We start from the raw sequence: 17,493 nt of genomic DNA on the forward strand, positions 1-17,493 counted from the left end.
TTTGCACAGATTTAGCTTTTTCTTCAATATTTTTAAGAACCTCTTCTGCTTTGGTGCGAAAGAAACGGTCCGGATTTAAAGGAGTGTCTATTAATTTTGATTTGACATGGTCTGGCAAGGTTTATTCCTTCAGCCAAGCATACCGTCTCAGTACAGGTCCAGTGACCGCAGCCCTGCAAGATGCTTCTAGGGCATCAAAGCCACACTGCAAAGTATGCTTACTAACTTGGTTTGCAGAATGCATTAACTCTTGTAAATCTTTATTTTCTGCACAATCTGGAAGTAACGCCATTTTTTATTTAATTTGTTCCATATGTTGCTGGCACTTCAACATATGAAACTGGCAATTCAATGCCCTGATGGCAAGAGTTGCAGAGGTATATACCCTTCTTACCCCATCTGTCTAAGGCTCTGGAATTCCTGTATGAAGGATTAGGGTTTTTGGCTATAGTAGCCTTAATACCTTTAGGCCCCTGGGAAACGGTCTCTGGATCTGCAGTAGGATTCTTAAGGAGAAATTTGTGAGAATCAGGTACTCTGTAGTACCCAGTCAGGTTTCCTAAAAAAAGTGTCTACAGTAAGACTGGATTCCATAAAGACATCTACAACATCCAGGACAGGGGGTATAGCTAGGGGCCTGTGCTGAGGCAACTCTAAAAATTCTCAGTCTCTTTTTGGACTGAGGATAATCCTGGCATTCCCAGTGGAAATGCTCTCTTAAAGTATGCAAGGTTTCACCAAAAGAAAAATCCTCTGGAGGGGAGGCAGAGGGAATGGATTCCTCTGCATCTGAATCCTCAAAGGTAGACAAGGGTATGTCCTGGTAATCAGAAGGGTCAGAGTCATCGGACTCCTGGTCTGCAGAATCAGAAAGAAACTCAATTCTTGGTCTCTTAGCAAGGGAAGGCTGGCTTTCCCTAATAAGGGTGATAAGGTCTTCAGCCATTCTAAGCATTTGTTTCTGAGGCATGGGAGTTTGAGCATGCACTTTGGTCGGTTTTCTAGGAATAGTGCGTACTCTGGGCCTGACAAACTCAGTAGTTTTAGCTTAAAAAGGAGTTGTCGGTTTAATGCGAATATTGGTAGGTTGGAATACACCCTTAGAAGCTGGTGCTTGCACAGCAGCTCTGGACCCATCCACAGTAGAGACATCCACAGGTTCCACAGTCGAAGAAGCATCTCGCGGCATACCGGACTCTGAATGGGTCTCAGCAGAGGCCTGCAAAATTGTAGAAGTAGGCATCAGGGGCTGCAAAGGTGCCTCTGAGTACCGGACAGGCGACCAGCTTAACGGAAGTGGCATCTGCAGTTTTTGACCTATGTGGCCTGTCTCTGCTTTTAACTTTGCGCCTTTTCTAAAGATTTGTAGTCAGATGGCTTATTGAAGCCATTTCGGAATATGGAGAATAAGAATGAAAGAATTTAGCGACAAAAATAGCCTGACTATGAATGGTTCGGGCGTTAAGGCACAAAATTGACAGCGAGGGACGTTGTGGCCTGGGCCTAAACAGGTGACACAGCAAGAATGAGAATCTCTGAGGTATTTGCTTTCCACAGGCAAGACAATTGTTAACTTTTTCTGACATCGGTTAGAGCAAGAAAAAAGGTTTGAAACTCGAAAAACGAACATTTCAGATAGCGGCCAACTGGCACTTGTGAACTGCTTCTGCTTTGGGCTCCTTCTCAGCAAGAAAGACTGATGTAATGGCATCGGGTACCTGTTTTATACCCCTGATGTCCTGACATCATGGAATAAGCGACAGCATCCGATGCAAAAATCCCAAGACTCTGGTATTCAGGCCGAATGAGGGCTACCTGCAGGCAGATAGCCCAAGTGTGATGACTGCAACAGTGAAACACGAAGAATATCAACAGTTGTGCACACTTACCATAAATGTAGATGTTAGAGAGTGTATTCACTGTTGCTTAAAAGTATGTTATATGTAAACAGCAATGACAATAATTAAAGTAAATGACTGTAGCGTATAACTTTTTTTATTCTATGGCTGTAGAGTTTTAAAAGTTAATTGGTTTTGACCACGTCTGATTGTAATTTGGAGTGATTACTTTTAATTATGTATTGTATCTGATGAAGTTTAGCCAAGGCATTAAACAGTTCTATGTTTTTATACATCTGATTACTGCGTTTTTATGGTCATACTCAGCCTTGGTCTGCTATGCTGTTACTGTGTTCTATTTGGACTGCTCAATGAGAAAAAAGTTTTTTGTTTCTACCATTCAGAAAGCAAATCGAACTACTATTCCACAGAAAGTAAATGGTTGCAAGACTCTTTAGGCAGCATGTTATCATGCCAGACTTTACAAACTCATCAAAGTCTTAGACAATCAGATGCACTTAAAAAATAACACATGACCAGTTTGAAATAAAGGTAAATAATTGCGCTGATACTCTAGCTCATGGTCTAATGAAGCCCAGGAAAATTAAATATTTACATGCCTGCACATAAAGGATTATATCCAAGGTTCAACACAGTACTTCCCTGCAGAAAAATTATTTACCGTCTCAAAACAGCTCAATGTATTTTTATTTGTTTGGTAAATCAATAAAATACACAGGCTGTAAACCACTTTGAGATACAATTTAGAGCAACTGTGACGGTATGCATAAATAAATCAAACAAAACTCAACAAACAATACAGAAAATTCAACTGCAACCATATTTCAAATGCAATACAACTAAATATGGAATACAAAGCCATGAACAACTTATAATTTGAACTTGAGTCCTAAATACTGAAACATGTATCAAAAATAAAGGTCTGCTGTACATGACACAATAGTACCATGACACATACTTTGAAGTTCAAATGTACATCCATGTATCTTCATTTCACCACCTCAAAAAGTTCTTTAGAATAATTTTATCATCTTAGACTATGTGAAGCAGAGTTAAGTACCAGGGGTGTTTTAAAAAAATGAAATGTGAACAGAGTTGCTACGTCAAGGGAAGAAAAAAAAAAAAAAAAATCAGCAACGGAGAAAGATTACAGATTCGAATAAGCAGTCAACTTAGACGAGACCCAGACAGCAGGAATTAAGACACAGAACTCAGAATGAAAATATTTTAATTGGGGTAGGTGTAGTTTTATTTTTTTCTGGACCTCCTTCTCTCAATTAATTATCCTGACTCAACAAAAAGCCAACTAAATGCCAATGTTCAGTATGCGAATATGACAGAAGAAAATGAAAAAATAGCTGGAATAAACAATGAACCCCCCCCCCCCCACATGTTACTATTTAGGTAGACTCTAAGTCTAGTATAATTACTTTGGTCCTAAGATAACTTCTAGTCATGACTCTAGGAGTTTAAGATGCATACTTTAGTTTACAGTTGGTTACATACCTGCAGTCCCAAAAGTCTATAAAATACATTCAGAAGGCTGACTAGCCTGCAAGGCACATTTTTCAGACAGAAACAGCAAAATATGGTAAGATGTCATGAAAGGCAATGCCAGGTTTTTTTTTTTTTTTTTTTTTTTTTTTTATTTTGTACTAGGTAACATGTATAAGGAGATCCAATTTGATTCCATTTCAGTAGTATGGGTACAGTGAGTAGGAGGATGAACTTCATCATGACACTTGTAAAACGCTCTTCTTCACCAACTGTGGAAAACCATAGCTCAGGCTGGTGCTCAAACGCGGTAAGGAATTCTGCAGATGGGACTAGTGCTTGGCCATGCCCTGATATCCTGTTTAAGGACAATCCCTGACTATTCACTTGTTCTGAGTGGAGTACAACGCAGATAGGCAGACGGAGATAAATACTGAAAACGTGCTGATGGGCAGTTTACTTATCAACACCTTTGTCCTTAGCAGCAAGAGCCACTCTAAGAGTAACACAATCAGGTTCAGAACAAATAAATGTACAGGGACTGCTTTAATTGATGCAATCTCTCTTGGGAAAAAAATATTCTGCACAAGCTGGGGGTTGACAGAAATAATGCTGGTGAGAAGGATACAGTACACCTAGTTCCCAACACAACAAAAACGTGATGTCTACCCTGCTGGGCAAGCAGGGATGTTGGCAGGAATATTACAAGCAGACCGATAAAGATGAAGTGCACAGCAGCAAGCTGTATATATGGAAGGGTCCCTAGCAAGGCTGTTTTAGAGGAAATACCACATTGCTGATATTTTGTGATGGAAAATGTACCAACAAAAAGACAGGCAGGTAAATTCTCTGCATAGTCAACACCATGGAGGCCTGAATTTGACAACAGGAGAGGTACTAAGTGCACTGCTATTTTATTCCCTATTCCTTGCATGTTTTTAATACAGACACTTTCCCATAGGTGATGTTTATGATAACAGGGTTAAAACCTCAACATCACTATGACTATTACTCTGAGTGCATATAGCCTCTGGACTTTCTTCTCAAATATTATACTTATTAAGCTTAATAACCTTATGCAGATGCATAATAAATAACTGAAGCTACTATGAATGAGGCAGTACAAATCCCTTCTGATAATGATACTACCCCTGACAGTCAACTGAAGTATTTCAGCTTGCAGATACTATGACAGCATGAACCTCTGAGGTTCAACTGTAATCAAGAAAAAAGGAATTATGCCCAGAGTAATGCACATCGGCTTGTTTCACGTACACACAGCTTCTTTCAATCCAAACCCATAATCAATAAATGGAGATCAAGTGATTTGTAAGCTTTCATATGCATAACTATCCCCTCCCAAATAACTACTTTTTGACCATGTAGATTTCAGCAGCTCTAAATGCACAGTGACTCATCACAGATTACAACACAGCAGTACTGCTCGCCCAATCAGCGATGTGGGTCCCAACTTGAAATTGCTGACTGTAAGCTTTTACATACAGACTGCCTCAAAAAACTACTTTTATGATTAGGTGGACTTTAGTAGTGCATCAGTGATACAGCAGAGCTTACCATGTTAACAGCACTGCTTGCATAATCAGACATATGGGTGCCTGCCTGACAATGTTACACAAATAATGCATTCCATCCAATAACTAAATCCTCTAAACGCGATTTTTAATTTCAACAAATACTCTGTATGTAAAAGTTTGCAAAGAAATAGTACTGGCAGCAATTGAAGCTACACATTTCACATAGTGCAAATTAACTGGGAGTAACAAAATCTCATTGGAAAAGACAAGACATGGTACTGGAGCAGTCCTTCTCCACACATACACAGAATTTGTCTTCCAGCCAGTTACATGTAACCCAACATGATATTACAAGTGAAGGTCACTAAACTTGTAATGCTTTATCAATGAAGTGAAGGATGCCCTTAGGACTGCTGATTTCGTCAGACTGAGTTACTTAATTCTGTCCTACGTCTGCAGAGTTGTATATATAATGCAGCACTTTAATGCTGAACATGTATTAAAATTATTTTTTAAAACGTTTACACCAGTGCAAATCCCTGACAAAAACTTTCAGCTTAAAAGGTTCTACAGACTACCTCCTAAAACAGGAAACTCACTAAAATTTTCACCATTTTAACAAACTAATTCCAGTTCATGACTGGTCACAGTTAACATCATTTTTACATTGGTGCCTGCACCACCAAGGAAAGCATTAAAGCTTGCATCTATAAAATCCCTTTGTCAAATGGCTGTCAGAAATTTAATTTGAACAGGGGGCGTGGCCAAGGATGAACACAGGATAGCAGCAGATTTCTTCAGCTCCACCAATTTCATTACATTGACAGGAATTAATTACTTAAAAAATTAATTTTTGAAGTAATTTTCTTTCTAAATATGTTTGTTTTATATAGTTCTTGAACTATATCTAAAAAAGAAAGGAAATCTTAATATTCCTGTCAGAAATTACTTTGGAAATTTTCCTGTCAGTTTATCAGTCTGAAATGAGTTCCAGTAAGACAAATTCTCAAGACTCCAGCATCAAGAAAGAACTTCAGTCTCTGATAATTATAGTCCAGCAACTTACTGCTAAGATGGATAAAATGGATACTAAAATAGACACTTTCATAGAAAAAACTACAAAACAAATAGACTTGTTACATATGGACCTGCAACAACAGAAGATCCAGATGACAGGCATAGAAGAAGCTGTGAATGACATGGAAAATAGAATACAAGAAGAGGAAATCAACATTGAGTTTCTGCTGAAACAAAATACACATTTACAAACAAAGCTGGATGACCTGGAAAATAGATCTAGGCGCAATAACATTAGGATTTTTGGACTGCCAGAAAATATTGAAGGTAACAATATTACTTCTTTTTTAACAACATGGCTCCCTAAAACTTTAGATTTACCAGAAGCATTCTCTTTTGGTATCGAAAGAGCACATAGATCTATAGCTAATACTATCTCTAACAAAAACTATCCTAGATCAATTATAGTTAGATTTCTATCATCTTTTGATAAAGAGATGGTTCTTAAATCTGCTTGGGCTAAAGCTCCTGTTAAGATTAATGAAACAACTGTGCATTTTTACAATGACTATTCATCCATGGTATTAGCTAAAAGAAAAGTTTTTCTGCCACTAATAAGGGAGCTTAAAAAAGCACAGTTTAAAACATACCTTCTGTTTCCTGCCAAGCTTAAAATCTTCCTTCCTGATGGTCCTAAAATTTTCGATGACTTAGACTCTGCTTTACTGTTTATCAAAAAAAATAAGATTTTGGAAAAAATAGAAGAAATGGAATGGGCTAGTCCTTCGTTAAAGAGACTGGCAACTGAAACTTCGTGGAAGACTTCAGAGAAGAAGAAGAGACTAAAAAACAAATGATTTGTACGATGTTTTTTTTTCCCTCTCTCATCATTTTATTTTATTATTAATCTTTTTAAATGTAGTTCCTGCATTTCCAAGAAGCAACAAATATTTTGAAAAAGATTTAATCAAAGTTATTCTCTGTGTGCAAAGAAATGTTTTGTTTCATAACTAGTCAAATATCTGGAGATTTAATGGCAAGCTGTGATTTAACTTGTTTCTCTTTCTGAAGAGGAAAAATAAGGTCAGTAATTTGATACATTTTTTTTCCTTTAAAAGTTTATATGTTCTTCAAATGCTATTCCTAATTATACTTTCTTGATTACACTGCTTATGCTTGTTTGTAAATAATCTGTCATGCTTTAACTAATAATAATTAGAACTAAATAATAGTAAATAATACGTTTTATTTTTAACTCTGTTAATATAAACAGTAAGTAACATTCTATTGTATATACTTCTTATAGCTTTCTCTTACATTTTTTTTTATTTCTGCCTTACACCCTTTTACTTTCTACTCTCTTTTCTTTTCTTTATTAATATATAGAAATGCTTTTGATCATATAGACACAGTAAATAAGATTTGCATAGGAGTTGAGTTGGGACAAAAATGTTGAGTTTTGTTACTTATTAATAATTTTGGGCTTGATTTCACTTACATAGAGTCTGTAATAACCTGTAGAATGCATTGTGAAGGTTTTGTCATGTTTAGATGCATTTACACTGCTAAATGAATGTTTGTCACTAGTTTTTAATAAGTTTCCCACCAAAATGTTAAGAGAGACAATCTGGGATGTGGGCTGTCTCATGCACAGTGTCCATGAGCTACTTCAAAAGCTTCAACTCTCAGAATTCTCACAGAGAATCTGAAAGCAGCTAGTCTCACCTTTGACCTAGATATCACACCGACACATCACAGATACAGGAATAGCAGATTAATAATATGTGTCAAAAACCTATGTCCCAAACATATACATTACTATAACTCATTTAATTCATCTGATTGACAAGCATAAATAATTTTATAACTCTATACTGGAAGAAATTGTCATGTGATATATTTTAAAGCAGTAGTATAGCATGTTTGTAAAATCTGGTTACTAAAATGTGTTTGCTGTGCATTATTTTGTATAAAGCAGACAGATTTATTGAAGGACAAGGGACAGCAATGTAAGATGGTGCTCAGTAAAGATACAACTCAGTGAGATCAGATATATATATATATATATATATATATATGTATGTGTGTGTGTGTGTGTGTGTGTGTGTGTGTGTGTGTGTGTATGTGTGTGCGTGTGTGTATGTGTGTGTGTGTGTGTGTGTGTGTGTATGCGTGTGTATGCGTGTGTGTATGCGTGTGTGTATGCATGTGTGTGTATATATATATATATATATATATATATATATATATATATATATATGTATGTATGTGTATATGTGTGTGTATGTGTGTATGTGTGTATGTATGTATATATATATATATATATATATATATATATATATATATATATATGTGTGTGTGTGTGTGTGTGTGTGCGTGTGTGTATGTGTGTGTATGTAGATATGTATATAAATGTTTCTGAGAATCTGCTTAACAATGAAGTATGATTTATAACAATTTCTATGAATACAATATTTTATTCTATTGGCAATAATGAGTTTGAGTAAATGCTCATATACAAGCAATTCAAGTTTTTTTGGAAGCTGTTAACTGTATTTACATGACAGAAAATAGATGCATCCTAATATATGTAATGTCTGAATCATATTAGCCAAAGGTTTTGATTTAAATGAATGTTAGAACTTATTTTTCTCTCCTCTTGATTTCTAACATCAAGATTATTTGAATGCTATTTGAATACAAGTGTTTTATATTACATGGATGTATATAGTAGTATGAACAGTTTTTTTTAAAAAAAAAAGCAAAAAAAAAAAAAAAAAGGTTTATTTTAGTTTATATGATGCTGTTTTACCAAATGTGTAGTCTTGTCTTGCTAGATAATTGAATTGAAAACTGTTAACTTCAGTTAAATATAACTAGTATTAAATTGATAAGGTGGTAGCTGACGTACTGCTGCTTAGGGTAGGGGGTTAAACTTGAGTGGTAAATACTACTCTAAGTTGGAGTTTATAACTCCAGGCTGGATGCAAGGTTTAATCCTTACATTATTTTCACTTGTTCATTGTTATTTGTATATAGTTTTGACATCCACAATATATTTTGTACATTCATTGTCACTACAAACAAAATTGAATCCTATACGAAATCCCATAAGAGATTCAATAAATACAGCTATATTTAAAGGTACACCTAAAGGAGGAGATGTAACATTACTTATCTTGTTATTTGTTATTTTGATCATAAGATTCTTAAGTTTTAAAAATGCCAAATGACATCTTTAGAAGGAATTTCTTTAAACATTAATGGATTGAATAATCCATGTAAAAGGGCAAGCCTAATAAGATACATTAATTTACATAAGGCCAACTTAGTCTTCCTACAAGAAACCTATCTCTTGAAAAAAGATATTGATAAACTAGCCACAAACAAATATACAGTATTGGTTAGTTCAGAGCACACTCAGAAAAAAGAGGAGTGGCTATTTTATGGAATAAAAGTATGCCCATTCCTAAAACCATTAAGTCTTATCAGGATGACAAAGGAATGTTTTGTATGGTTACAATACAAATGAATGGGAAGACTTACACTTTAATTAATGTATATTGGATACCTGGAATTGGTATTAATACAGTGAAACATCATCTTGATAAGATCATATCATTCTCTATAGGAGATATTATTTTAGCTGGTGACTTTAATTGTATACTACATGAAAGTGATACTACCACTATAGGAAAGAGAAGAATTACATCTAATGCAAAACATTTAAAGGATTTTGCTAATTCTTATAATTTGAATGATATTAATAATCAGATAGATTCAAAATCATTACCATACACCTTTTTTTCTAACAGATACAAAACTTATTCAAAAATAGATAGGGTCTTTATTTCTAACCAGATGGTAACAGATTTAATTAATTCCAAAATCATTTCATGTCCTATATCTGATCATAATTCAATTGTTTTTGAATTCATGATAAAAAATACTCAATGTTCAGATCAAAAGGATACCAGCATACTTAACTCAACTAAAAGACTATAAAGAATATATACTTTCAGAAGTAAAACATTTTTTAGACATAAATAACACTCCTGAAGTCTCCATTGTTTATGTTTGGGATGCCTTAAAATCATATCTATATGGACAAAGTATCAGATGGTATAATAATAAAAGGAAATCTTGGGATAAGGAATTGTTAGATATTCAAAGTAAATTAGACTCTTAGAAACATAATAATAAAGAAAATATTATGGACAAGAAAGTTATTGAAGAAATAAATAAACTAAATGAGAACTACAAAGAAATTTTAACTCAAAGTTAAAATAACTTTAGAGAAATACAAGTTTTTGTCTTATTCAATAAGCCCCAAATACTTACATAGACTTAAAAATAAAACAAAAAGGTTGAATAAACAAAACCATATCAAAGAAATCTTTTCTCTAAGGAAAAAGAAGAATGTTTCTAGTATACCAGAAATACTAGATGAATTTAGAAATCACTTTCACAAAATTAACCATAATAATATTAACATGGAACCTAAAGATAAAATAAAGGAGTTTATAACCACAAATATGAATAAAAAGCTTAATAAATAACAGATTAAACTATTGGACAAGAGTATTTCATATACAGAAGTTATTACACAAATAAATAAGCTTAAATCAAACAAAGCACCGGGTAATGATGGTATTATACCAGAGATATATAAAATCCTTTCTAAAAATACATATTCATTAATACATAAGGTTTTTATTTTGGCCCAAACTGAGTTAATAACCCCCCCCATCTTGGCAATATACATTTATTTCGCCAATTTTAAAACCTAATAAAGATCCAACTAGATGTTCTTCATATCGGCCCATCTCATTACTTAATGTTGATTATAAAATGTTTATGAATATCTTTGCTGATAGATTGAAGACAATCATTCCCGGCATTATAGATATAGATCACACAGGCTTCATTGTAAATAGAAATACTTTTGATAATATAAGAAGAACTTTAACATTAATAGATTTTGCAAATAGGAAAAAGAAAGATTTAACACTTATTAGTCTTGATATAAGTTCAGCATTTGATTCAGTAAGTTGGGACTATCTGTTTACCTTAATGAAGTGCACAAACTTCTCGGATGCATTTGTAAATCTAATTGAACATTTATACAAAGGAACGTTGGCTTATATTAAGGTAGGAACATATGTTTCACAAAAATACCCATTCTTAAAGGTACAAAACAAGGATGTCCACTTTCTCCACTATTATTCACTTTAGTAATGGAGCCTTGGGCTAATTTGATCAGAAACAGTACTGACATAGAGGGTTTTGAAATAGATGAAAATACAATATCCAAAATTCAACTTTTTGCAGATGATGTTCTAATTACATCAGCAGGATCTAATTCTTCTATACAGTCTCTATTTGATAACATGATGAATTTTAAAAGTATTTCTGGTTTAATATTCAATGAAGAAAAAACTAAAATACTACCTATATACACGAAAAAATATTCTCATTAGTGATTTTACTAAATATGTACCCAATTCAGGTCAGATAACTTATTTAGGTATAATACTATCTAAAGATATTAAATCTATTATATATAATAATTATAATACCTGTTTTCTTAATATACAAAATCTTTTTAACACCTGGAATAATATGATTTTACTATGGAGGAGAGACTTACAATTATTAAAATGATAATATTCCCCAAGATTTTATACTTAATGCAATCAATAATACTTCCACCTACAAAAATAATTATCAAGAAACTGAACACACTAATGTTAAATTTCTTATGGGCACCTAATAGACCTAGGATTGCATTAAAGAAACATACTAATAGCTGGTCTCAAGGGGGTATTTCTTTTCCAGACTTTAATTTATATACTATCTCTTCTATTGTAAAAGTTATTACTTTATTAATAGATCAGTCATATGTCACAAAATGGAAAGATTATTGGGAGCTAATTAGTATACACTTCATGAAAATCTCCTTAACACATAAAAATATGATTGTAAATAACTCCATGTTATGGTTACTAAAGGAATTTTGTACTTCACCTATTACACCTAAACATATGGTTTGTTACCCATTAAATATTATTATTATTTATCGTAACTTTATATTCATGCACCCTAAGTATAGGGAATGGAATTTTATTGTATTTCCTATAATGTATACTCAGGATATGCTTTTGTCATCTACTTCTGAAGGAACTCATTTAGCTATAGATAATGATCTAAAGTACTGGTATCAGTTGATATCTGATAATAAAGTTAAAAATCTAGATTTATTAAAAGAAGAATTTGATCTAAGAGAAACTTGCTGGTTAGAGGTTCAGACCTTTAGACAACATCTCATTAATAAAATAGATTTAATGTCTATAACTGTTAAAGAATCTATTCCAACACTGATTGATTACTTGATATTAAATTTACAACATAAAGTTTCTGATAAAGGTAAACTTTCATACATACATAAAGTTATCAGACAAGAAACTTTTACAGTGTAGATTCATACTGGAATTATTTCACTTCTATTAATGGGGACCCACCAAATCAACAAGATAAACAATATATATTGGAATCTGCTTATAGAACTACGTCTTCCATTGTCTGGAGACTTTATACATGGACATTTTACATAGATCTTTTATACACCTTTGATGATGAATAAAATAAATAATAAAGATAATCTATGTAAGAGATGTAATGTAGAAATTAATGCGGACTGGGCTCATATGTTTTATGACTGTATAAAATTGAAAGAATACTGGAAGTCAATTAATGAATTTTTGCAGGCTCTTTTTACAGATAATTTCATTATTTCTAAATCTCTTATATTATTCAACACACCTGTACCTCAAAGTGTTAAAAAGGTTAAGCTTCCCTTGTTATGGTCTATTCTAGCAGTGGCTATAAAAATAATAACTAGAAATTGGATTTCAGATACACCTCCTTCGTTCAATGAATTTAAAAATGTTATGAATATAGTGTGCCATATGGAAATAAACACAATTAGGACTAGAACAAATAGAAAAACATCTTATTTTATTGTATGGGATAATTTACAAAATTTGTTAAAAAAATTTTAATTTCAATAGCATGGTATTTTAGTTTAATTAATTGATCTGATTGTAGTGGATGTCTTTGTAAATACTTTAGTTGTTTTATTGAATATTATAATAATACCTATTTTTAATTACTTGTATAAAATTATGATATTTCTCTTATATGTTAAAACAATAAACCTGTTTTGAAAAAAAAGAAATTTAATTTGAACAAATGCTACCCATATTTCAGTCTACTATTTGATACACAATTACTGTTTTTCCTTGCATCTTCACCTCAAAAATGGCACACCGGTTTTAGGAAAATGTGAAAGGTATGAATTCAATGTACAAAGCCGTTTTCACAGACACTAAACATGCAGTAGGATAAAACAACTGGAACCAACAACTGGTAAACAGTACTAATCAAAAAAAATGAATGTGTTGAGTATGTGTGTTCCTGTACCCCTCCTCAAATACAATACATACAAAAAGTATGCTACTTACATTACTCTGACCAGTCCAGTAGAGAAAGAATCCATCTGCATCAACTCGAATGGTAACCAGGTTTTTGGAAGTAGGTTCCTAAAAGGAAATTCAAATTATTTTAGTTAGAAATGTTAACAACACAAGGAGTACACAACTGTTACAAAACAGTGGAACTGCACTCAACCAAAAAAGAGTGAGCAAATTTGTTTAATGTTATAGGCAAAGTACTAAATTTAATGCTGTAGAAGAAAAACAGGAACATTTTGCTGCTGATTTCAATACAATCCTTTTACTTAAGGATAGAAGAAAAAACACCTGAATGTCAGCATCTGTCCAACAGCTTTTGTGTGTACCCTTCTCATCTCCTGTTGCTGTTAAAGTGGTACCAAATTCCAATTCTGCTAATGAGCACAAAACACAAAATTCTTCTGCAGAAATTGCAGTGCAGTGCTTGCACATTGCTGGTATGCTTAAAAGCTACCTGCTCATTTAAAGATTCTACCTTTTCCTCTGTGAGCTATGATCCTCCCTAATTACTCAGTGTTATCTCCCTTGTGTGTGTACCACCAGAAACTTAAAACTTTGTTTCTCCATATTTTCCCTTTCACTGTATCTTCACATAACACATTTCAGTTCAAACATTCATACGTCAACCAAAGGACTGGTATACATTCCACATTCTGCTAGATCTGAAGCTTCATCCTTGTTAGAGGTTGAGCAGGTAGTTTGCTCACTTTCAGTGCAGTGAAAAGCCAAAAGCTGTGGGTTCACATTCCCTACACAAGAAGCCTGAATTCATGTTCCAGTACTGACAAAGCAGTGCAGCATGGGATGGAAGGTGCTCCTTCTCACTGCAGTTCTTAGATGAATGCAAAATATGCCTGCTGTACTGGTCCTTCTTCCCGGATTCAGTATGAACATTCAGGTTTTCCTTGAAATTAGGCCATGACAGTGGCACTAACCCCGCATAGTCTCTTTAAGGGAGATGAGACTGAGTAATTAGGGAGGAGAGTAGTCCAGGGAGGAAAAGACAGAATCTCTAAATGAACAGGTAGGTTTTAAGCATCTCAAATGATATCAAAATTCTAAATTATTTGCATGCCTAAATAACAGTACAGTGATCAGCAGACTGTTTCTTATTGCAAAAAAATAAGTACATCAACCAAAGTAGTAAAAAATACCAATCAAGTCAAATTTTCTCTGCTATTCAACAATTACAAACGCCAGTAGGGATGCTGTTCCACTGTGATTTGGATGATCTTATTAACATTTTCCTACTTGTGCTCATCTATTGATCAGCTTAGTGTTATTTTAAATTTTTATCTGGCAATATCTCAAAAGTGGTAGATGTGGTCTGATGGCATGCATTCCTCTCAAAAGTTCTGAAGCCCTGAAGTCAGATGGTACAGTTTAGTTGTTTTTAGCATGCTACAGATTGCTTATTAAAATGCACTTCACAATATTCTGAATCAATATGTATTTTATTCCTTCATGGAGATGGAATTTATGTATGTATCTATTTTTTACAGCATCATCTAGAGGGACAGCACTTTTACTTAACGCCTTGTCACTTGGGTTTGCAAAAAGTGACCAATAGTGATGCCAGCCGATTTCCCGGATAAGCTCTAGCTCCTCCGATTCACTATGCTGAATTAAGCAGGTAACTGTCAAATGAATAAATGAAGGTAAGCCTACCCACTGAGTAACTGCACTCTCAAGCCAAGTTCTATTATAGGGTGCCATTACTCTGTAATCAAAAGTCCATTTATTGGATAGCCTACAAGATCTCGACTTAAACTTCATTGAACCTACAGGTGACAGTATAAAAAACTTAAGCTCCCCCCCCCCCCTTGCAACCCCTGGCTTCCCCTTAACTACACTTACTCCACTGTCACACAGCAGTGGTGGAAAGTAGGTATAATTTTTTGGTGGCAAGTGGCACATGAAAGATAACAGCAAGGATCAAACAAGTGCTCAGCTGGACTGCGATCCCAAAGTACAGTAAGCAAATATAAAAGCATTTAGACATTATTCCTTTTGGGGAACTGGGACTAGTGAGATTTGATCTCGATCATAGCCTCTTTCTAACAATTCATCTGTCATCTACTTATGACATATTTCATCTCTGGTATTGAGCACGAAGATATTGTCCCCTAGGGATGCCTATAAAGACATGCCTAGCATGCATTTGTTAGCTTGTACTTCTTTTTTATATATGGTTGTTCTTCTTTTGGCTTTTCCCAGTTAGGGGTCACCACAGTGGAACTCCGGTCTGCTAATGATTGGCAGTAGATTTTTACGGTGCCGAGGTGCCAGCTTGACGCCCAACTTTCAATGAAGGCCCATCCATTCACACATGTTTTTCAAATGCCACTCAACCACGGGGAGGACATGCAGACTCTACATAGAAGGCGCTCCAGCAGAGAATCGAAAGGGAGAACCTCTTGCTGTGAGGAGACAACACTACCGCTGCACCACCACTGGCATCTAAAACCATTGTTAGAAAGAGGCTATGATCGAGATGAACTGGATGTTGTTAGAAATGAGGTGGCATCCATGAGAAGAGGAAAAGCTAGGCCATACTTTTCCAACCATGATACCATTATTACTATGCATCCAACACCTGATGACAGTGTGAAATACCTCATGACTTATAATAGAACAAGTAGAAAATGTAGAGGAAATCATCAGGAATAACGGATATATTTTGAAGGCCATTCCTGGCCACAATCAATGGTTTCCATATAAACCATGTTTTACTTATAGGAACCGCAATAGTTTAAAAAAGCGTCTGTTATAAAGACTTCAACTTAAATAGAATGGATCCTATACTATATAATAAGAAAGGTACCTACCCTTGTTACAACTGTATATGTTGTGCTATTACCCTAATTGAGTTTATACATCCACTTACTCGTAGAAAGTTCAAATTCTTTTGTGCAGCCACATGTAACACCACGAATGTGATTTATTTAGCATTATGTCAGCAATGTTCATGTTTTTGTGTGTGCAAGTCAACAAGGAGACTAAGAGATAGGATTGTTGAACACAAGTCAGAAATCAGAAGGAAAGTGATCACTAACTCCTTAGCCCAACAAATCCAAGAAACAGATGAATCACACTTTTTTATTTTGTGTGAGCGATGTTTTAATGCCTACTGTTACATGAGGTGACATGGTGAATAAGCTAGATACTAGAGAATATGAGTGGATCATTCACCTACAAGTGGATGTACACCCTGGTTTGATTAAACAAGTTACACTAAAACCAGTTTTGAAAAAAAAAAAAAAAAAAAAAAAAAAAGGCAACAAATACACTAGAGAAAAATTTCTTTATATTAAGCCATATGTTAACATATATCCCTGAAATGCGTATGTATATGTATACAAACATTTTCTTGTTGAAAAAGTATATATATATATATATATATATATATATATATATATATATATATATATATATATATATATATTTATATATTTTTTAAAAGAGTTACGTGAACTATTCTTATGTATAGCATTGCTGAATTCAACTACGTGGTGCACTTTTTTTGTCATGACTTTCTGTCCGAATGTGATGTACTGCTTTAAGAAATTTCTCTATAGAGTTCCATAAAGGACCTTTTACTATTAATAGTTTAATTGTTAATTAGGATTGGATAGGTAGGCTGTGTCATATGTTACTTGATTTGTAGTTATATAAGATGCGAGATTTTGATATGAATTTTATTAACACTGAAGGATGGTTTTGTCTGAAAGATGTGTTTTATTAAAAGGATTTCTACAACGTTGTGGAATTTGTTTTTGTTGGTAATAGGAAGACCCACCAGGGGCCCGTTTGAAAAAGACTGTTTTGTAGGTTTTATTTGCAATAATGCCTGCCCTGAAGCCTTCACATCTGTGTGGGAAGGCCAGACTTCCACTCCGTATATCCCTCAGGCTCTTCCCTATCAATAATAGTGGGGATCCCCTCTTCATCCTTCAGATAAAACAATCCAAGTCTCTTCAGTATGTACTGGAACTTGGACATCCGAAGAAGAATCCTGCATGTAATTTGTCCGAATGTATGTGTCCATCTCCTCAG

General features: G+C 34.1%; 1 protein-coding gene across 2 annotated transcripts in view; it reads right to left on the reverse strand.

The window, feature by feature from the left end:
- PLCB3 (phospholipase C beta 3) overlaps nt 1-17,493 on the reverse strand; it is a 2,354,563-nt gene that overhangs the window by 1,786,563 nt on the left and 550,507 nt on the right. For both annotated transcript variants that reach the window (XM_044075790.1, XM_044075791.1), the window contains exon 2: nt 13,429-13,506. In XM_044075790.1, coding sequence (XP_043931725.1) covers nt 13,429-13,506 — 78 coding nt within the window. The remainder of the gene's footprint in view (nt 1-13,428; nt 13,507-17,493) is intronic.

The sequence above is a fragment of the Protopterus annectens genome, chromosome 6.part1, assembly GCF_019279795.1.
Source record: "Protopterus annectens isolate FY-2018-M chromosome 6.part1, PAN1.0, whole genome shotgun sequence".
In the NCBI taxonomy this organism is placed as follows: domain Eukaryota; kingdom Metazoa; phylum Chordata; order Ceratodontiformes; family Protopteridae; genus Protopterus; species Protopterus annectens.